This window comes from Anolis carolinensis, chromosome 1 (genome assembly GCF_035594765.1).
Source record: "Anolis carolinensis isolate JA03-04 chromosome 1, rAnoCar3.1.pri, whole genome shotgun sequence".
Classification (NCBI taxonomy): Eukaryota; Metazoa; Chordata; class Lepidosauria; order Squamata; family Dactyloidae; genus Anolis; species Anolis carolinensis.
This window is the reverse complement of record NC_085841.1, coordinates 151,417,190-151,440,794: the sequence shown is the minus strand read 5'-3', so window position 1 is coordinate 151,440,794 and position 23,605 is coordinate 151,417,190. Positions and strand designations below refer to the sequence as shown.

At 41.3% G+C, this 23,605-nt stretch overlaps 1 protein-coding gene and 1 long non-coding RNA gene across 13 annotated transcripts in view; both read left to right on the top strand.

Annotated features, from left to right (window-relative positions):
• pum2 (pumilio RNA binding family member 2) overlaps window positions 1–5,328 on the top strand; it is a 92,028-nt gene extending 86,700 nt beyond the window's left edge. For all 12 annotated transcript variants that reach the window (XM_062984129.1, XM_062984120.1, XM_062984115.1 and 9 more), the window contains one exon: window positions 2,328–5,328. In XM_062984129.1, coding sequence (XP_062840199.1) covers window positions 2,328–2,459 — 132 coding nt within the window. In that variant the 3' untranslated portion in view covers window positions 2,460–5,328. The remainder of the gene's footprint in view (window positions 1–2,327) is intronic.
• Window positions 5,329–11,793: 6,465 nt separating this feature from the next.
• LOC134299912 (uncharacterized) lies at window positions 11,794–22,307 on the top strand. The gene is made up of 3 exons (XR_010007167.1): window positions 11,794–15,250; window positions 19,032–19,175; window positions 19,380–22,307. It is a non-coding gene; the product is annotated as an uncharacterized LOC134299912 (long non-coding RNA).
• Window positions 22,308–23,605: the final 1,298 nt, after the last annotated feature.

Sequence of the window (23,605 nt, the reverse complement as noted above, 5' to 3'; positions counted from 1 at the left end):
GAGTGAGCTCCAGCTCCCCATGTGGGAACATGAGAGAAGCCTCCCACAAGAATGGTAAAACATTAAAACGGGGGTCCCCAAACTTTTTAAACAGGGGGCCAGTTCACGGTCCCTCAGACCATTGGAGGGCTGGACTATAGTTTTTTTAAAAACTATGTACAAATTCCTATGCAGTTCACACTGCACATATCTTATTTTGAAGTAAAAAAACAAAACAGGAATAAATACAGCCTCAATGTTAATCATAATCATAATAAAAATAATAGAGGGTTGGAAAAGACCCCTTGGGCCATTTAATCCAATTTCCTTCTGCCTTTGTGCACCAAAAGCACTAGCAAAGCACCCCTTAATAATTAATAATTAATTAAATAATAGTTATAATACCATTATAAACAAGCAAAGCTTTGGAAGGCACGCACCGGGCGAGGGAGGAGACGGGAAAGGTGTGTGCCTTTCCCTCCTACCCCGTGCCGCACGCACCTTCCTTGGCGGAGGAGGAGGGAGCTGCCGCCGCAGGGGCCGGATAAATGGCTTTGATAGGCCAGATGTGGCCCCTGGGCCTTAGTTTGAGGACCCCTGCATTAAAACATCTGGGCCTCCCCTAGGCAACATCCTTGCAGACAGCCAATTCTCTCACACCAGAAGCTACTTGCAGTTTCTCAAGACTCTCCTGACATGAAAAAAGAAAAGAAAAAAATTAGAATTCCCAATTTTCCACCCTTTGAAGTCCCTTAATTGCTCTTAGTGTCCAATTGGCTTCAACAACAGGATTTGGACCACTTGACCACCAGCTGTGAAGAATTTGCAGACACAATTGAATGTGTTCTGGCTTGTATGCCGTAATTGATGCAGGTCCAGCAGATGTAATTTTATCTACTGCCTGTCCTGTGAATACTTTTCTGTTTGTGGAGTTGAAAGATGTGGACAATACCATATGGATCTTGAACCTCTGCCCTTCCTGGCTAATAAAAAAGCTGTGAGACTGGTTGAATGGATAACGGGAGTAATTACTTTATTACTATGGCATTGGATTGCCTAAAGTAGAGTTTCTCAAATTGTGCTTTTCCAGAAGTTTTGGACTTTAGCTCCCACAATTCCTAACAGCTTGTAAACTTGTTGGGTTTTCTGGGAGCTGAAGTCCAAAACACCCAAGGAGCACAGTTTGAGAAACACTGACCTAAATTAATATAAGTTGGGGATAAAAATTCCTCCTCTCCAGAATATTGACAACCCATCTCCAATATCCCTTTATTGAACAAGTTTCTATGACATGGTGGCGTCCCACCTCCACGGTTTGAATGAGACAGATTATCAAGATCTAATTCAGTCTAGCTTCAGGACTGGTTAGGAGAAGGAAATAGCATTGATTGGTTAGTTGGGTGACCTGCTCCAGGAGCTGCCTGTTTGACATCTTGGCCATTGACCCATAGAATTCCTCAGGGCACACTTCTTTCCCATAGCACTGTTGTGTCACCTGTACTTTCTCTCTCTTGCAATGCCAAGGAAGTTGTTTTAATATGAAACCAATGCCTTCTACCAGTAGTGGATGATGATGAGCAAACTGCAGCTTAATCTGGACACGATAATCACTCTTAATTATTCAAAAGCATATTGGGAGCTGGGTTTAGATTGAATTGGATGTTGTTATACTCCTCCTGGAATCCCAGGTTCACAACCTGAGCAACTGGATGACCAGAAGTTCATTTGCACAAGTAAAACTAATGTCCCAGCTTCATCTATTCCTGGAAATGGCTGATATAACTTTGATGACACATGCCTTGAATACAACCTTTTGGATTACTTTAATGCACACTATTGTTCAGAAACGTCGTCCAGTCCAAATGCTTTGGCTACCCTACTGCCCAGGGCTGGTTAAATGGAAAATACAATACAACTTCACAGGCTACCAACCCATTTCCAAGGAGAATTCAAATACTGTTTATGGATGATAATGCCTTACACAGCTTGAGGCCAGCCTGTATCTCACTCTATAATAACTTATAATAATAATAACTTTATTTTTATACCCCACCCCATCTCCCCGAAGGGACTTGGGGCGGCTTACATGGGGCCTGGCCCAATAAAACAAACAAATAACAGTAACAAAGCAATAAAACAATTATCCCAGTAAAAATCACCAACAACAATAAAAACAATCATTAAAGTCAACAAGCAGGATACAGTGTTAAAAACAGGAGACTAAAAACAGGAGACTCTATGTGCTTGCCCAATGTTTAAATGGGAGGGCTTTCTCTCAGTTCCATCACTTTTCCCTTTGTCTGTTTGGTGATGGAGATGTTCTGATGACCTGACCTTTCTTACTGCAGATCCGGCCTCATATTACAACCTTGCGGAAATACACCTATGGCAAACACATCCTTGCCAAACTGGAAAAGTATTACCTGAAGAACAGTGCTGATCTGGGGCCAGTTGGAGGACCACCAAATGGAATGCTTTGAAGACACATTCAAGCAGCAATCTAGATGATGAATTTTATTGTGAATTATCAAAACACGCAACTTAACTAAAATGTTGTGATTTTTTAAAAACCTATTTATTGACGTCATCCATTTGTAAAAAAAAGTATTCATGTGTATATTTAGGGGGAATGAATTTGCAACATACGGCCATTTCTTATCAGAGACCTATCAGGTTGCATGGCTCACAAAGCACAGAATGCCTGTAAATGATGTAACTATCAGAATTGTGCTCACATTTTGTAAATTTTTACTTGTAAAGTCACTGAATAAAAATAGTTTTTAAAGGGAAAAGTACAGTATTCTTTTAATATACTGGCTTACAATCTGGTAGGTCTACCCATCTCCATAGTGCAACATGTTTATATAATTGTATATAGAATTAGTTTTCATTCTCCCCATTGTGTGGAATCTTTTTGATAACATTTGAAAATAGAGCAGTTGCATACTTATTATTTAACATGTTACAGAGAGTTAAGTTCTGTATTTTGATGGTTCACAATTTTATAATCCAAATAGCATTCAGGGCACTGCAAATACCAGTTGAGGAATGATCAAATGTAAACACTGAGGAACAATTTCTACCTTTCACGTCAGAAACAGTTTTTTACAACATAGTACTCTTTTCTCTAGAGTGTATAAAAGCTGTGTATATATCATTAAATATTTAATTGATAGAAGAAGGTAGGAGAATAAAATCAAAGTGGTACTTCAGTCCAGCAACATACTGTCCAAGAAAAAAGTAAACCTACCTTAAATGACTAGGCAGATAGCTGGCATAAGATATGTGTGTTTTTGCTTTGCATATACAAATATAAGACAAGTTGAACGTGTTGAGCATATATGCTTTGTGTTCTCACAGTAGATGAAACTGTAGGCATTTAATGGAAAAGGGCAAGGCCTACTTAAACTTGATAGCTCAACATCTAAAGCATGATTAAATATTCAAATAGCTTTTTGCTTCCTTATAAATATAGGCATTGTATAAGTATAGTTAATAGATGTAAGTTTACCATTTGTAAACAGATTTCTCGTTTTCAATGTTTTACAAGCCTTGCTAATGGAGTAGTGATGCTTACTTTGGTTGTACAGATGTACATTTGTAAACCTTCATGCTGTAAATGTAATTTGTTTTACCCCTTTTGGGAAGAAAATTTGCATTTTAGTGTATATTCATACCCCTGTCCCTTTTTGCCCTGACATAGTGTTGTATAATGTAAATTTATTTCAGCAAATCAAGACTGATTTTTTAAAAATTCTATCTTTATATGGTTTCCGAAACACAAACCAGCTTTCTTTTATCTATTACGAGGAATTTTTTTGCTTATAACATAGCTATTCTGTTAATATGGACATTGGGAAACTTAACCAGTTTAATCATTAATGAGAATAGAGACAAATTAATAGACTGAAATCTGATTACACAAACCAGTGCTTCTTCCATCTTAAATGTGGCACGATTTGTTTTTGTACAGAAGAGTACTGTATTTTTGAACAGCTTGTTTCATCCTAAAGCAAATATGTATGATACTGTCAATTTTTCTCTGAACATGACACTGTAACAGTAACATAAAAAGTGTACATTTACAAGCGGCCTTATGTACATTTCCCAGTTTCCTTTTTAAGGCAGAATTGTGACCATATGTGTATAATTAAAATCCTTTTTAATCCTTTGCCTATGAAAATATTTTGGAAAGAAGCTTACTTTCTATATTCAGTTTCTGAAAGATAAAAATGCTTTGTAAGTTGTTCAAGTCAGTATTTTGTGCAAACACTCATTTTGATGGAATAACATAAGTACTTAAGTCGATTTTGAAGGTAGGAACTTGACAATTGATATCCTGAACTTGTTGAAGGCTTTCATGTCCAAAATCACTGGAGTGTTGTATGGTTTCCGGGCTGTATGATCTTCTCTGAAGATGCCAGCAACAGATGCAAATGAAACATCAGGAGAAAATGCCGCTGGAACATGACAATACAGCCTGGAAACCACAGAACACTCCAAATCTCCTGGATGCATTTTTTTATTTTTTTTTGCGGGGGGAGACCTTAGGAGAGCAGCACATTTATGTGAAACAGTTACTCTTGCTGTAAAATGAAAGTTTGCCTATAGCAAAAACGCAGTTGTGTTATACTGTTGATCATTTAACAGAATAGCAGAGTCATACATAAAAATATTAAATGTTAATTGTCACAGCTGGCATTTATAATACCATTTTCCTTGTATAAATTATGCAGTAGCTGTATAAAAAGTTGAATAAATATCAAATTAATAATATTTGTGTGAGAACAGTTTTCCAATAGGAATAGAAGCCTAACAATTTTAAAATTTCTAAACCAGAGAATATAGTTGTTCAGTTTTACTTGAAAGCTGGAGGAGAGGTATATTTCCTCTCTAGTGTATAATATGATAATGTTTCCACAATTTTCTAGATCGGCCTTGAAAGGTTAATTTCATATATTATATTAATGTTGGGAGTCTGTTCTATAATCTAGTAGTTTGCCTAAGTGAATTATTTGTCTTCTAATATAGTATGCTCTTTTCTGTTATCTGACCAACACTTTTTCTGTTTCGTTTTATGAAATATACTTGCACAATAGAAATATTAGGAAAACAGGAATCCCTTTTCTCACATCATATATATGGGAGACATGCTACGTTTGGTCAAGAACGTCTTTGTTTTCCCTCCTCTTTCTTCAGTCATTTCTCTGATGTGGATTTGGGCATGGAACATTTTGCCTAGTCTGTTTAGGTCTGTTCTGCCTCTAGGCCGCTCTTAGTTCATATTGAATACTGTAATGTTCACTTGTATTATGCTGTAAAAAAAATGAAAATGTGTGAATAACTTTATTGCCATATGTTTGGTCTTATCTTTTGATTCTTACCAGAACATTTTGCTTTTCTGTTGACTACTCATAGAAATATATTACATACATTTGACAGAAATGTTATTATCTCAGTGGAATACATTTTTTTTCTTTCTGGGTGTAATTAATTGAAATCACATAACTTAATTAACTCTGAAGTTTCTTAGTTGTTGGAGCAACCACTTACAATGTTTTGTCCTTGTGACTCAATCCAACTTAAATTGGGCAAATCTTTGTAGACATTATGGTAAAATTTGTTGCCTACCTGTTTCATAGAGGCTTCTTCTGTCTATGATCCTTTTAAAGCAAACTTGTAAAGGATAAAACATGGTTGCATGACAATGTATGTACACATGCAGATATAGCTTGCTGTTTTACACATACATTTTTAATATGCAACTCATGTTCATTGGACAATTACTGCTATATTAAAATGTTCTTATAAAGAATAACCACAGAACAGCAACCTGCCCAAAATTAATCACAGCATTCATTCATTATTTATTTTGTTGGCACAAAGACATAGTATGACACAGAAAACGAGAATATGCTGGATTTCGTATTACAAAATCACAAGCCAAACACTTCCCAAGTGTTTAGGACTGTGTGATGTGTTTTCAGATGATGCGTGCAGATCCCAGTAAGGTGGCCTTTTGCAGTTGGCAGATCGTAATTTTGTCAATGTTGTTTCCAAATACCAGCTGAGATCTTTTGGCACGGCACCCAGTGTGCCGATTACCACCGGGACCACCTGTACTGGTTTCTGCCAGAGCCTTTGCAGTTCAATCTTGAGGTCCTGATAATGGCTGAGTTTTTCCTGTTGTTTTTTATCAATTCGACTGTCACCTGGTTATGGCGACATCAATAATCCAAACTTTTTTCTTTTCCACAACCGTGAGGTCTGGTGTGTAGTGTTCCAAAACTATTATTGTTATTATTATTACTATTCAGCTAGCCCTTCATTTTCACTAGGATTAGGGGTACAAGTTTCCCTGTGAAAAACCACAAATTGGGAAAACAACTCTAGGAATCTCTGTCTCCTCTAACTTCCAGTGGAAGTCACACCGGAAGACCTTGAGGTCACTAGGGAGAACATTGAATTAAATGTGTGAATAATCAAAGTCACAAATGTAAAACCTGCAAATGTGGAGAACCAACTATTTTTCTCACACTGCAAGAATTAATGAATGGAATTTTCTAAATTTCTATAAAGCAGATGAAAATCCCTTAGCTATGGGCCAACATTCTTCATGAATATTCAGAGGGGTGAGGGGTAAAATTGTTACCTGACAATACTTGTTCATTTTCACACACTGGTTTCTGTGGCTCCAGCAACTACAGAAAATATTCATAAATCTTTTTAAATTTGACTTGAGCCACTTGATACTTTATATAGCCCAATAAGGTTCTTGTGAAAGGCAGTCCTTGAATCAGGATTGGCTTAGAGCAGGACACAAGATGCAAGGGACTCTTAAGGATAGGAGGAATCGAGAAAAAACAATGGTATCGACAGCAATGAACCTTTGAGCCCCCATTGTCCTGCTCCAGCATTGTACAACTTCAGAACTCCATTTCTTTACACAAAAATCCTCACCACAGTGATATCTCTTCATGCCTATTCAGTAAGAAAAAGCAAGTAGCACAGCCCAGAAACCCAACCTATGCTAATTCTGTCAACAGGAAGGATGGATTGCTAAGAGCTTAAATCTGAACAGTAAATTCTGCATATCTAAAATATACCTCATTGGACATAGAATAATATACAAGACGATCACAGAGTCCTGCAAGCACTTTTTTTGGGGGGGAGGACTATTCTAAAAACAGCCAACATTTCCAAAGTTACTTTATAGGGTACAATAATATAGTCGAAATGTAGTTAGAATTGATGTTCAATGTGGATTGGCTATTACACCAGGAGTCACATATGGAGCTCTTGAGTCCCATACAATGTTCACTGTGACTGCAGTCCTGTTCATCTCAGGAAACATTTCCCGAAATAACACCCCCACACTTTTGACATTGGTCAGTTGCTTTGACGAGATAGTTGAGAAAATGTTATTTTCGCCATTTGAAGCCATTGAGAGACTTTGTAGAGATTGTGTCAATATTTGTAGCACATCTTTCGTTGTTGAAAAATGAAACCAGGGAAAATGCAGTTAGATCACTGAGCCACACTGATAAAATCTGATGAAGACTCACAAACTGTGATTGATCTTTTGTTTTATTCAGCCACCTGGATTACATCATTTTACCAAAGTGATGGAAGAGGAGAGATCTGGCTTAACCCTTTTTGGCAGACTTCAGGAAGATGTGTAATGGTGTGCATCTTGACACTATGCTTCACATGACATTTATTCATTCCACTCTGTTGCCCTTCGGCTTCTGAAAATCTCTTTAATTGACTCCATTTATTCTTTTATGCTAGCACTCCCTCTTATAACATGTCCATGCAACCAGCTCCCTTCTTTCAAGTAACCTCAAAATCCCCCATTTCCAGAATACTGTTTTGAGTATTGTCAAACCCCTTTTCCGATAGCCCACTTAATACTTACACAATCCTGTGCATATTTTGTTAGAAGAGCTCAGTGAGGCTTGTTTTCAGGGGAATCTATTAACAACAGGTCACTAAGAGATGCTTCCAAGGAAGTGAATATGCTTGATGAAAGGTATATGCTTGATGGAAATAGTGGCAGTTACTGTATACCATTGGTTCTCAACCTGTGGGCCGCGGCCCAGCAGTAGGCTGCAAGAACAAAAATCCAGTCCACAAATCTCCTTCCTGCTTATTTCGTTTATGTTATTAACTTTATTTCCACCCTTTTCCACAGAGCAGACCATTGCATTGGATAGACTACATCAGGTCTAGATTATTAAATATGGTGTTCTGTGGGTAAGCAGATGGCAACTACTGGATGGCATATGTTCCGTTTCAGAAACTAGATCTGATGTGGTCTATTCAATGCAATTTTCTAAATCAGCACCCCAAATAACCCAACCAAATTTCAAGTTGACCAAAACCTGATTCGTAACCCTTTTGGTACTAATGTTGGAGAGTGGTCCCTGGTCAAAGTGGTTCCTGGTCATAGTCGTCCCTGATCAAAGTGGGTCCTGGTCCAAAAAAGGTTGGGAACCACTGCTGTATACAGAGTCCATTCCTCTTCACCCAGCCCTTGGGCATCTCATATAAAAGTGCAGAGCTTTTAAATTTCAGGACCATCTGTAGCTGGTTTCCTTTTCATTTTGCACACTTTTCAGACAGTAACAACAGTGCTTGTTTTTGTTTCTCTAGAACAGGGGTCCCCAAACTACGGCCCGCGGGCCAGATGCGGCCCGCCAGAGCCATTTATCCGGCCCGCGCATGCACATTTCTCTCCTCCCCGGCCCACATGCACCTTTCCCGCCGCCGCCAAGGAAGGTGCACATGGGGCGAGTAAAAGGCCAGCGCCTTTCCTCCCTCGCCCCGTGGGCAGCTTTCCTGCCGCTGCTGCCGAGGAAGACAGCGGGAAAGGTGTGTGCTGGTCGAGAGAGAGAAAGGCACACGCCTTTTCCTAGCCCCGTGGGCAGCTTGCTGCTGCCAAGGAAGATGCACACAGGGCAAGAAAAAGGCCTGCGCCTTTCCTCCCTCGCCCCATGGGCAGTTTTCCCCGCTGCCGCTGCCGAGGAAAACGCACATAGGGTGAGGAAAAGGCCTGCACCTTTCCTCCCTCGCCCCACGGGCAGCTTTCCCGCCGCCGCCACCGAGGAGGGCAGCGGGAAAGGTGCGTGCTGGGCGAGAGAGGAGAGAAAGGCGCACGCCTTTTCCTCGCCCCGTGGGCAGCTTTCCTGCTGCTGCCGCCAAGGAAGATGCACAGGGGTGAGTAAAAGGCTTGGACCTTTCCTCCCTCGCCCTGTGGGCAGCTTTCCCACCGCTGCCACTAAGGAAGGCAGCGGGAAAGGTGCATGCTGGGAGAGAGAGGAGAGAAAGGTGCAAGCCTTTTCCTTGCCCCGCGGGCAGCTTTCCCGCTGCTGCCGCCGAGGAAGATACACACAGGGTGAGTAAAAGGCCTTCGCCTTTCCTCCCTTGCCCTGTGGCCAGCTTTCCCGCCCCTGCCACTGAGGAATGCAGCGGGAAAGGTGCGTGCCGGGCGAGCGAGGAGAGAAAGGCGCATGCCTTTTCCTCACCTCGCATGCACCTCCCCCCCCCCCCCCCGCCGCTGCCGAGGAGACAAGCAGGGAGACAAGGCAAGACAAGCAGGGAGTCAGCATGTGCCTCTCTCCCTCGTCAGACATTCCAATGTGAATAACTGAAAGAATACTCTGCAGCCCTGTTGTGGATTCATTTTTCTTGAAGGCTAGCAATCTCTTCCAACGGTGATTATTGTTGTTGTTGTTGTTGGTCAGGGGTTCTTTATGTTTTGGTGCACAAAAGCAGAAGGGGGGTTGGACTAGATGGCTGAAGGAGTCTCTTCCAACCATGTTTATTACATTATTATTATTATTATTATTATTATTATTATTATTATTATTATTATTATTATAGGATGGCTATCTGTCAGGGGTGCTTTGATTATGGTGTGGACAAAAACAGAAGGGGGTTGGAGTAGATGGCCCAAGGGGTCTCTTCCAACCCTCCTTATTATTTTTATGATGATGATGATGATGATTATTATTATTATTAACATTGAGGCTGTATTTGTTCGTTTTTGTTTGTTTTTTACTTGAAAATAAGATATATGCAGTGTGCATAGGAATTTGTTCATAGTTTAAAAAAAAACCCCTATAATCCGGCCCTCCAATGGTCTGAGGGACCGTGAACTGGCCCCCTCTTTAAAAAGTTTGGGGACCCCTGCTCTAGAACATCACAAAAATGTGGAAAAATATTCTCTACACAGAAAACTGAGTCATTGAGACGGCACTCCCTGATCAGCCCACCAATCTTCCTGAACCTAGATTACATCACTAAATGATGGGCAGCTACCTGCACACTTCCTAATGTGGCCATCTAAGTCAGAAAGCTTTTCAATTTGCATTTTGCTTCTGAGCTTTCTGCCCTTCCTCAGCTGGAATGTTGAGTCATGGGTTGCACCTTCACAGCCTACTCACACCTCTTATTTTTCATTCATCTCTTTCCCTCCCTCCTTCCCTCCCTCTCTCTAGTTAGCACATATTCCAATCTGCCTTCTTCCATTAGATTGCCATCCCTTTGAGAAGAAAATCAGTTCTGCACACAATAAATTAGAAAATCAAGCATACAACAACAAAAATCTTGTGGCACTATGAAGACTAATAAAAATGCTGTAGGTCTTTGGGAGCACAGTCTACTTTATTCATATGAATGTAACAGGGGTGTACCTATCTGGGTGGTAGTGGAAATGAAGACATTGCAAGAATTTATGCTTAGAACTCTTAGATTTGCCATATTGGCATTCTCTTGGTATTGTTGCCTTTTATTTTATTTCAAAGTGCTTGGTTGAAGTTTTAAGTTATGACATGTAGGAAGTGAGTGAAACTTTCATTTGGGAATGCAGAATTCTTATGGGGGAGCATTTGCATCCCCAACTACACCCCTGATCCAGATAGGTTTTTAATTTTTTAACTCAGTGAAGGATAATTTAACTCGGGCGTCTTTAACCTTCAATTTTAACTATACTCATTTGGTGTGATGGGAATTGTACTCTCACAACATCTGTAGGCTACATGTTCCCTCCTCTTTAAGTGAAGAGTCCAAAATAATAATGGACTTCCCTGGGCCTCAAACTTTTTATCTACACCTCTTTGATTCTTGAGACCAAAGGGAGGTAATTAAAATACTGAGAGTTTGAGGAGAAAGAACTATGACAAATTAGTAAATTTACTTTGAAAGATCCATAAACACTGTTCTCTAAGGTTGGTGAGATCTATAATATATGGTGGATTACTTGAAGGAATATTAGTAGTGTTAATTATTTATGCTAGAGACCAACAATGAAAAGTTTCACAGTAATCTTTCTGCAGGCTTTTCTCTCTTGCCATTCTGGTTTTTCCTGTCCCAGTTCCAATATCCATAATAAAAATGGCACCTTCTTCCTTAATAAATGAAAGTTGAATATTGATGTATTGAAATATCTTTACATAGACATCCTGGAAGATGTAATGACATGAAGCCAGTGGGCTTTGTGTCTAATCCATTAATGAGCCCTATACCTTTGGCCATTGCTATTACAGTCACTAGGGTTAGGGGCATGGGACCTCCACAAAAGTAGTGAAATAGTGAATTTAAACGCGCGCGCACACACACACACACACACACACATATATGAGCAAGTTCAACAGCTCAGCGGTTTAACCTGCTGTGCCACCGGGAACTCACTCTCTCTCACTCTCTCACTCTCTCTCTCTCTCTATACATACATATATATATATATATATATATATATATATATATATAGCCACCGGTGGCGCAGCAGGTTAAACCGTTGAGCTGTTGAACTTGCTGACCGAAAGGTCGGCGGTTCAAATCTGGGGAGCCGGGTCACCTCCCGCTATTAGCCCCAGCTTCTGCCAACCTAGCAGTATGAAAACATGCAAATGTGAGTAGATCAATAGGTACCGCTCCGATGGGAAGGTAACGGCTCTTCATGCAGTCATGCCGACCACATGACCTTGGAGGCGTCTACGGACAATGCCGGCTCTTTGGCTTAAAAATGAAGATGAGCACCAACCCCCAGAGTCAGACACGGCTAGACTTAATGTCAGGGAATGAGAGAACACATTCGGAATATCACATCTTTTGGAATGATCATTTCGTCAGCTCCCAGTGAAAATTAACCACAAAGTTGCATTGACACAGAAACTCCTAGTGAGGACATTTTAATCAAACCTGCAAATGTGAAGGACTGACAATATATCCAGGGACAGAATACTACCTGAGTAAATTATACTCTATTTTAAAGAGAAAGGAAAGGAAGCTTGCAATTTTTATGTTGACTCTGCTGATGTCTTTCAGTTGCAGCACTATGTCCAAAGGTGCACCAATCAATATCTGTTCTAGCTATTCATGTATTGATCTTTACATTTAGGTTTGGTATGTTTCTGACAGCTCTTGTAGCCCCTCTTTCTTTTCTTTTCTTTTCTTTTAAAAGGAGGAAAGCTTTATATTTTCAGCCATCTTTTAATATAGGAAGTGTTTTTGTACATTTTCCTGAAGGACCAAATTAAACACTGGGATGTATTGGCAGTGTTTTGATGCTGCCCATTTTAAGGATATGCTATACCCAACATGAGATGGACTTGCATTGAAAGCATCCCCTTTCAAGCGTGTGGCAGGAAATTTAAGATATACTTTTCCATAAAATAAACAGAGCCTGTATGGTATTTTAAAAAGAGAATCTAAAAAAGAGATCTAGTGTCTCCAAACCTGGGACATTCTACTTGTCCAGTGCCACTTAGTCCCTAGATAAAACAGCTTATTTTAACATCTGTAATATACTATAGTGTAGATGCTAAATGGTATATGGACATATTTTCACTATAATTTAAAAGAATGATTGGAAGGTAGCCTCTGTCCCACCCAAAGGAGTCAGCCAAATGCGCGGTCTATATATACACAAACAAAATGCAGTTTAATCCATGTAATTCCCATTCCAAGGGAATATCAAAATTATAAGATGTGATGTAGTCTTCTGATTTACAGACATAAAAAGCATAAGGTAATAACTAAATCCAGAGTGAACTCGTCCTATAAGCTAAAGATGCCCTTGTATCTTGGATGAAGGAGGAGGGGGAAATCATGCATTCCACCCACATGTTTTACACTGCAACTCCCAGCATTCTTCTTCCTTAGCTCTGCTAGCTAGGGCTGCTGGAAGCTGCTGTCCCAAAACAATTTGGAGATCTTCATGTTTTCCACCTCTAGTACAGAAAAATTGGGAACTATTGTATACTGTGTTAGTTTGCTAGTTTATTTCACTTAGAATTTTCTGCTCAGTCTGCTTCCTAAATTTAGGTCTTTAAATAGAATCTGTGGTTTCCACCTGCTCTGGAAGATAAACTGGTATTTCTGTGCTATGTTCATCAAACTATTTGCACTTCCCTAAGTATTTCAGGAAATTAAGCTGCAAAAGGCAACTAAAGGAATTACAACGATATGGATGCACCAACCGATTCCTCCCCTTTTGGTTGAATTATGTCTATTACCTGGACTATCTACACACATCACATTCAACTCCTGGAACGATTACATCAGCCTTGCCTCTGAAAAATCCTGCAAATTTCTTGGGAAGACAGGTGGACAAATGTCGACGTGCTGGAAGAAGCAAAGACCGCCAGCATTGGAGCAATGCTCCTATGCCATCAACTCTGCTGGACTGGCCACATTGTCTGAATGCCCGATCACCATCTCCCAAAGCAGCTATTATACTCTCAACTCAATAATGGAAAATGGAATGTTGGTGGACAGGAAAAGGGATTTAAAGACGGGCTTAAAGCTAACCTGAAAAACTGTGGCAGGACACCAAGAACTGGAATCCCTGACCCTTGAGTGTTCTAACTGGAGGTCAGCTGTGACCAGCAGTGCTGTATAATTTGAAGACGCATGAATGGAGGGCGAAAGGGAGAAATGTGCCAAGAGGAAGTCAACAAAAAAGTCAAGTCAACACTGACTGATATGGCCTTCCATCTGAAAGCTGATTTCCTCAATGTGGAAGAACATGTGGGTCAGGAATAGGGCTCCACAGTTACCTACATGTCCACTGCCAGGACACTGCACCTGAAAGACAAGCATACTCAGACAACAAGGAATAGCCTAATTTCATCTATTACCAGGATGTTTTTGATCTCAGCAACAGCTGTTTTGTGGACGGCCACTACAAATGCTATGACTGCCACCATCTCTATTTTATTTCCTTCAAATGTCAGTGTTCCAAATTTCCCTCTGTCCCATGAACCAACATTGTAAATGTGTACTAGGTCTCTGCGGTCAATGAAAAAAATGTTTCAATACTCATTACTGGGAATTTGGGGAATTTTAAAAAGTTTTAAAGTACAAGAGAGATCTCTTTGAATTTCTATTTTTAATGATACAACATAACCAGGGTATCATTCCCTCCAAGTTTCAGAAAGAATTGCACATCCACTGATTTTTAGGGAAATTTAACCAACATAAACTTAACAGTACTAATTCACTGGAAGACCCCAGGGGCCATCCAGTCCAACCCCCTTCTGCCAGGCAGGAAAAGTACAGTCAAAGCACCTTCAACAGATGCCCATCCAGCCTTTGAAATGATGATGATGATGATGATGATGATGATGATGATGATGATGATGATGATGATGATGATAGGAAACCTACTAGATAAACTTTGGAACTACTGCCTCTCATATTTGCCTACCTCAAAGGGTTGATACATCTCCCAACAATCCCCTTTTATCTTGAAAACCCTTTAGAGAAAGAACATGGGTTCTCCCCACCAAAACTTTTGAGGAGGGGGGGGGAAGGAGGAGGAGGAGGGTGGCAGCTTTAATGCAGATAGCCCCGGTATTCTGAAGCGAACAGAATTCTAGGAAATATAGTTTGAGAAACTGAGGACCCCCGTGGCAGAGAATTCAAAAGGGCCTGGCCTAAATTATATTTTCCAGAATTCTGCTTGCTTCAGAACATGAGGGTTGCTTGTGTTAAAGCCTCAATGTGAGTGTGGTCTCTGCCTGTCTCTCTCTGGGCTGGCCGTGTGCAGGAGGGGCTTCTTCCTTGCCTGATCATCCAGCCAGGCATCCCTCCCTCCCACCATCCTCTTTGGGGAAAGAGAAGGGCCTCTTCCACTCCAGCTTCACCATCCTCCTCAGGTCCCTTTGGGGGAACCAAACCCAGTCCTTTTGAAGGAGAAGCAACGCCCACAACGAAGACCTGGAACCACTTACAAGACTTACATCACTCTTCTGAAAAGTTATAGGTTAGTGTTTTTTGCGTGGGCGCTGCTCATGGTTCAAAAATTGTGTCATACATATGAATCTTACAAAGTAGATCCTATATATGAGACAGAAATTACTTTTTGCACAGCCCTAATATATACCTTTAGCTCAGAATGATCCTTTGTGCCTCTGATGAAGTAGACTGTAGTCTAAAAAGGTTTGTCATAATAAACCTGTTTGCATTCTGCATGCTCCAAGACTCCATTGTATTTACAGCAGCAAAAAATGGTTATTCCTAGGAAAATGGATAGGAATCTGTGATAAGTTGAATATCTTTAGGTTAGGCATAACAACAACAACAACAACAACAACAACAACAACAACTTTAGTTTTATACCCTGCCACCATCTCCCCAAAGGGACTCGGGCGGCTTACATATGGGACAGCACCAAGCAGTCTTTTTCTCTAGTGTTATAGCTGCTGTACACATAGCCTTTGGATATGACATAATTATGCCAGGGCAATCACCAGCAGGTTTCTGGCTTGCATCTCCAATATCTTCTCTTCCAAAGAGTATAAAACCAGTCATCATCATTTTACTTATATGGCTCTTGATCTTATAAATGCACCTTAAATCCCACTTTGGAGAAGAACCTGGATATCAACAAAGCAATACAGCAAAACTCATTAACAAATTTCTGCACAGAAATGGGGGCTGCCCATAATATTTCTGCATCATACCACAATGCTGCTTGCTTCATTCATTGCAACATCCCCAAAGCACCTATTCTCCCAACGCCTCTTTGTATAATCTTTGAGACAACAACTGACTCATTGACCAATTCTTTTAAGGAAGATATTACTGTTCTGACTTGTCTTTGCAGTCATAAATCTAAGAGAGATTCGGTGACACTTCTAGGTCCTTCTGGGCATAGAGGCCATCCTGTTTAAAAATGGGGGTGCTTTTTGCATACCGGACAACTGTGAATCACTGCATGGCATTGAACTTTCCAGAACAACTGCCTATGGCAGCAGGGTTATTCAGGACTACTTGTAGCTACTTGTGAGAGCTTGGGGTTTTATGCTGTCTCACGTCTTACACGTTCATCATTCGACATGTCATCACGCAGTGACTCATGGGTTGGATGCATGAACAGCCTCCCCTGAAACATTCAACCTGTCAGGTGAAAAGGAAGCACCATCTGGGATGTTGCCTCCTCAATGGCCCTGTTGAACATACAAGTCACTACTTGATGGGTTTAGTCATTGCTGTCGTCATATAAGTTAGGTAATCTACAACTTACTTGGGTCATGACTACAGTTCAGTCAATGTGTCTCAAATCTGAGATACCTTCTCTTAAAAAAAAGGTTGTACAAAAAAGTGATTGAAATACTCTGACAAGTACCAGAATAGACAAAGCCATTTAATGTGTTGTCGGAGGCTTTCATGGCCGGAATCACTGGGTTGCTGTGAGTTTTCTGGGCTGTATGGCCATGTTCCAGAAGCATTCTCTCCTTATGTTTCACCCACATCTATGGCAGACATCCTCAGAGGTCGTGAGGTTTCTTGAAAACTAGGCAAGTGGGGTTTATATATTTGTGGAATGTCCAGGGTGGGAGAAAGAACTTTTGTCTGTTTGGGGCATGTATGAATTGATCACTTTGATTAGCGTTGAATAGACTTGCAGTTTCAAAGCTTGGCTGCTTCCTGTCTGGGGGCATCCTTTGTTGGGAAGTGATTAGCTTGCCCTGATTGTTTCTTGTCTGGAATGCCCCTATTTTTTTTAGTGTTCTTTATTTACTGTCCTGATTTTAGAGTTGTTCAATACTCGTAGCCAGATTGTATTTATTTTCATGGTTTCCTCCTTTCTGTTGAAATTGTCCACATGCTTGTGGATTTCAAGGGCTTCTCAGTGTTGTCGGACTTGGTAGTTGTTAAAGTGGTCCAGCATTGCTGTGTTCTCAAATCATATGCTATGTCCAGGTTGGTTCATCAAGTGTTCTGCTATGGCTGACGTCTCTGGTTGAATTAGTCTGCAGTCCCTTTCCTGTTCCTTGATTTGATCACCTTGATTCAAGGTGATCAGTTGCAACATTCGCACTTGCCTCCAACAGACAATAGTTCTTTCTCCCACCCTGGACCTTCCACAAATATATAAACCTCACTTTCCTAGTTTCTAACAAACCACACAACCTCTGAGGATGCCTGCCATAGATGTGGGTGAAACGTCAGGAACATGGCCATACAGCCCGGAAAACTCACAGCAAGCCAAAGCCATTTAAATTTCATGCTCTGTTAGATTCTCAAAGAACAATAACAATTTAGTTCCTGCTGATCTGTTCATCCTCAGCGTGCTTCCTCTGTAATAATATCTTACTGTTTATTTTAGTAGAACTAACTTTTAGGAAGTATGCCTAGGACTGCATTCATATTGTATTTTCCAGCATATAAATGCCATTGTCATTTCCATAAAAAATAAATGATATGTGGAAAAGAAGATTTTTATTCAGGAGGCTGCCTGCCCCAGATTCTTTTCCCTCCTGGGCCTTTTCAATATCAGAAAAAGTGAGACTATATATAAATGGATTGCAGCAAAATGTCTTCTTAGGAGTAAGTTCCATTGAGTTCAGTGAGACCTTACTCCCAGGAAATCTTTATGGGAATTGGTGCCTGTGTGCTATTTCATTAGAATTCAATAATAAAGCAGGTAATTCAAATCCTTGCTTTAGATATACATTTTATAAGCAACATGAAGAAATTCACTATGAAATTCCACATAGAGGCAGCATTTTTTCTTATTTACATAACCTGCTAATAGTAATGCAGAACCAGCATGCTCTTGGGGTTTGAGCATTGGAGAATGCCTCTGGAGAAAGGGCTTTGATTTTCTGTTTCCATATTTACTGACTCTATTTAGTAGAGGTTGCCTTTATTAATTTTATATGTCTGTTTTATGTAAATGTGTTATTGATTTTATATGTTGATGAATTGTGTTTTATGTGTTGTATGGTGTGCTATTTTGTAAGCCACCCTGAGTACCCATGGGAGATGGTGGCAGGGTATAAATAAAGTTATTGTTGTTGTTGTTGTTGTTGTTGTTGTTGTTGTTATTTAGAAGAGTGTTATTAAAAGTAGAAAGGCAGAAACAATGAAGGAAGGGGACGATGATGCTTAATGGGACCAACAAATAAGAAGTTATAATCAACAGACACCAAGCAGGAGGTGTATAGATTAGTTTAGTAGGTGTTTGTATATTATCTATAACAAAAGTGAAAATATATGTGTGTGTATGTGGCTGGGGTGCCCACTTCCACAGCTATAACCCACAGTACTGAGGAGCCACCAAGAGTACTCCCTCCAATAACATTGCAGCTTATCACGAGTGCCTTAAGCATGTAGCCCAAACCCTGCCAATGTCCTCCCCAAACACTACAGCCCACCACCCACTTAGCTCACATGCTTTCCTGACAGTGTAGCTTGGATTCTGTGAGTGCTGTAAGAAATATGGGGGTGGGATTGGGCATGATATGTGTGCATGCAAAACAGAATTTGCCAATCCTTCCTTGTGGCTCGGAAAATTACCACAAAATAATTGCAGCAAAGTATGCACAATAAAATCAATCCCGTGAAAATGTGCATAATAAAATTATGCCCATGGATATGCAGTTGTATTTATTATTTTGTGGGTGGGTTTTTTCCCCTCTTGGTTTGCTCTGTTTTTCAATGTGTGATTTTCGGCTTATAACTGAAGCTGCCAAAATTACAAGTTTTATCTCTCTCTCTCTCTCTCCCCCCCCCCCCCCACCACACACACACAAAAGGGAGTGAAGGAACAATGAAGGAAGGGGACGATGAAAAATGACATCACTGTAGCAAAGTGTGGACCACATGCAAATCAGGCCTTGGAAAAACTACCTTTTGAGGATGGCAGTTCACAGAATGCCCAAGCCAGCATGACCACTAAGGTAAAAGTTTTCCCCAGACATTAAGTCTAGTTGTGTCCGACTCTGGGGGTTGGTGGTCATCTCCATTTCTAAGCAGAAGAGCCGGCATTGTCGGTAGACACCTCCAAGGTCATGTGGCCAGCATGACTGCATGGAGCACCGTTACCTTCCTGCCAGAGCAGTACCTATTGATCTACTCACATTTGTATGTTTTCATACTGCTAGGTTGGCAGAAGCTGGGGCTAACGACAAGAGCTGACCTGGCTTCCCAGATTCCATTCGGTCAGCAAGTTGAGCAACTCAGAAGTTTAATCTGCTGCATCACTGGAGGTGCTGGAGGATATTAGGCATGGAATTTAAAAAATGCACAATTTTGAGTAAAATGTAAAATATAGAACAGCAGGAGGAATTGCAAACAACATATGCATTGGTGTCCTGCATCTGAATCGTCGTTCTTAGTGGGAAACTGTTAATGTGAAAGATGTATTATTGAGTAATATGCCCATCACTGAGTAAGCCTTACATGGCCAACAGGCTGCTTGCACTTTTTGGTTGTTAACAGTTTGGCTGCATTTGTAGTAATGTTGCTTTGTTTATTTCTTCCTCCTTCCTTTCCCTTCTCAATGTACAGTATGAATGAATTTTTATTAAAAGGACACAGACCAGGAGTTTAAAACACAAAAATAAGAGGGTTTTTAAAAAACCATTAAAATCAGAAGTTTAAAACATTAAAAGCCAACATTGGCTAGAAGCAGGCATGTAGCCGGGGGGGGGGGGGGGGGGCTTGAGGGGCTTGAGCCTCCCACCCAAATTCTCAGGGTTGTCCACAAGAAGGCCTTACATTTATTATTTAAAGTGTTATGTTTATTCATATCATGATCTGATCAACATGCTCAATATATCCCATATGCATGGGGGTATTGGGATAACGATACAAAAGGTTTGCTAGGGTAGACCCTCTCCCGCTCAGACTCAGCCCCCCCCCCCCCCCCGAACCAAAATCCCAGCCCCTCCCGAAACAAAATCCTGGCTACGGGCCTGGATGGAAGCATATGGTGGAATCACACTGGAGGACCTGGAGAGGTCCATAAAACTTCAAGAGTGGGGGGATACTTTTGGTAAGTGAAACCATGGATATCATCTCTGTGGATAAGGAATTGTACTGTATTCACTTAAGACAGTGGCTCCTAACCTTCTCTTTTTTTAAAATCAGGGCCCACTTTGACCAGGGCCCACTTAACCAAGGACTACTTTGACCAGGGACCATTCTCCAACATTAGTACCAAAGGGTTACAAATCAGTTTTTGGTCAACTTTAAATTTGGTTTGGTTATTTGGGGTGCCGATTCAGAAAATTGCATTGGATAGACCACATCAGCTCTAGTTTCTGATACAGAACATATGCCATCCATTAGTAGCCATTTGCTCACCCACAGAAAACCATGTTTAATAATCTAGAGGCAGAGGCGGTCCAACCATAAGGCGAAATAGGCACTTGCCTGTGGCGCCATCGTCCCGGGGGCGCCATCGTCCTGGGAGGAGGGCACCACTCTCCACCTCCTTCTCTTTCGGGCCTTCCGGCGGCCGCGCTGGGCCTTCCAGCCGGCGCGGACCCACCTTCGCATCACGCGAGCCCACCTTTGGGGCCTTCAGAGATTGTGAGGTCTGTGGGAACTTGGAAGCTAGGTATGTGGGGTTTATATATCTGTAGAAGGTCCAGGGTGGGAGAAAGAACTTTTCTTTGAAGCAGGTGTGAATGTTGTAATTAATCACCTTGATTAGCATTTAATGGCCCTGTGGCTTCAAGGCCTGGCTTCTTCTTGCCTGGGAGAATCTTTTTTTGGGAGGAGTTAGCTGTCCCTGATTGTTTACTGTCTGGATTTTTTCTGTTTTCAGAGTGTTGTTCTTTATTTATTGTCCTGATTTTAGAGTTTTTTTTATACTGAGGGCTATCTGGGTTATCTAAGTCCACACTGCCCTATATCCCTGTTCAATGTTTAGTGCTAAATTCGCATATATAGTAATTCCTACATAACATTACCATGTATTGAACTGCTTTTTCTATTTATTTGTTGTAAAACATGATGTTTTGGTGCTTAATTTGTAAAATCATAATGTAATTTGATGTTTTATAGGCTTTTCCTTTATCCTTCCTTATTACCTGTGCTGGACGGGGTTACACTCCCCCTGAAATCACAGGTCCGCAGTTTGGGGGTCCTCCTGGATTCAGCGTTGACGCTTGAGGCTCAGGTGTCGGCGGTGGCCGGGAGGGCTTTCGCACAACTCAAACTTGTGCGCCAACTGCGACCATACCTCGTGAAGTCTGACTTGACCACGATGGTGCATGCCTTAGTTACCTCTAGACTGGACTACTGTAATGCGCTCTACGTGGGGCTTCCCTTGAAGATGGCCCGGAAGTTACAATTGGTCCAACGCTCGGCCGCCAGACTAATAACCGGGGCGAGTTACAGGGAGAGATCTACTCCCCTGTTTAAGGAGCTCCACTGGCTGCTGTTCATCTTCCGGTCCCAATTCAAGGTGCAGACCATCATTTATAAAGCCCTAAACGGTTTGGGACCCGCCTACCTTCGTGACCGTATCTCCTACCATAAACCTGCCCGATCTCTCCGATCATCAGGGGAGGCCCTCCTGTCGCCACTACCTATATCTCAGGCCCGCCTTGTAGAAACAAGGGAGAGGGCCTTTTCTGCTGTGGCCCCTCGCTTGTGGAACTCACTGCCCATTGAAATCAGGCAAGCCCCCACCCTTTTAGCCTTCAGGAAAGATTTAAAAACATGGCTCTTCCGGTGTGCTTTCAGAGAGTAAATGTTCTTTGCTACTCCCCCCAATATTTATCCTCTAGACTGGTTCACTATCTGATGTCCCTGTCCCTCGAGGTTTTTATTCTGATCCCTTTCTCACCCAGAGTTTTTAATTTTTAATCTAGTTTTTAAATGTAGTGTTCATGCGGCCCGCCCTTGTTATATTGCTGTTTTGATCTTATGTTGTACTGTTTATTTTATGTATTGTATTATTTAATTGCATTATGATATGGTTATATTGTATTGTCCTGGGCATGGCCCCATGTAAGCCGCCTCGAGTCCCCATTGGGGAGATGGTGGCGGGGTATAAATAAAGTTTTATTATTATATTATTATTATTATTATTATTATTATTGACACAACGACGTTGTATGACACAGCAAACAAGATAGATATGCTGGGTTTCGTTTCACAAAATCACAAGTCGAACACTTCCCAAGTGTCTAGGACTGTGTGATGTATTTTCGGATGATGCGTGCAGATCCCAGCAGGGTGGCCTTTTGCAGTTGACAGATCGTGATTTTGTCAATGTCTATTGTTTCCAAATGCCGGCTGAGATCTTTCGGCACGGCACCCAGTGTGCCCATCACCACTGGGACCACCTGCACTGGTTTCTGCCAGAGTCTTTGCAGTTCAATCTTGAGGTTCTGATAGCGGCTGAGTTTTTCCTGTTGTTTTTCGTCAATGCGACTGTCACCTGGGATGGCGACATCAATGATCCAAACCTTTTTCTTTTCCACAACTGTGATGTCTGGTGTGTTGTGTTCAGTCTGGATTCGGAAGTCCCACAGTATCTTTGCGTGCTCATTTTCCAATACTTTTGCAGGTTTGTGATCCCACAAACAGATTCTTTGCTGCTGGCAGGTGGTACTTGAGGCATAAGTTCCAATGAATCATTTGGGCCACATAGTTGTGCCTCTGTTTGTAGTCTGTCTGTGCAATTTTCTTACAGCAGCTGAGGATATGATCAATGGTTTCATCTGTTTCCTTGCACAGTCTGCATTTTGGGTCATCAGCTGATTTTTCGATCTTGGCCTTAATTGCATTTGTCCTGATGGCTTGCTCCTGGGCTGCAAGGATCAGGCCTTCTGTCTCCTTCTTCAGGGTCCCATTCGTGAGCCAGAGCCAGGTCTTCTCCTTATCAGCTTTTCCTTCAATTTTGTCAAGGAACTTTCCATGCAATGTTTTGTTGTGCCAGTTGTCAGCTCTAGTTTGTAGTGTGGTTTTCTTGTACTGGTTTTTTGTCTGCTGTGCTTTGAGGAGTTTCTGATTTTTGACTTCAATCAAAGCAGGTTCTTCACTTTGCTTTACATATTCTGCCAGGGCATGTTCTTCTTCTTTGACTGCTTGTTTTACTTGTAGGAGTCCTCTGCCCCCTGATCTTCTAGGCAGATATAGCCGGTCAACATCACTGCGAGGGTGCAGTGAATGATGAATGGTCATGAGTTTTCTTGTTTTTCTGTCCAAATTGTTCAGTTCCATCTGTGTCCAGTTTATGATGCCAGCAGTATATCTTATGACAGGTATGGCCCAAGTGTTTATGGCCTTGATGGTGTTGCCTCCATTGAGCTTGCTTTTGAGAATTTTTCTGACCCTTTGTGTGTATTCTTTGCTGACCACAGTTTTCACA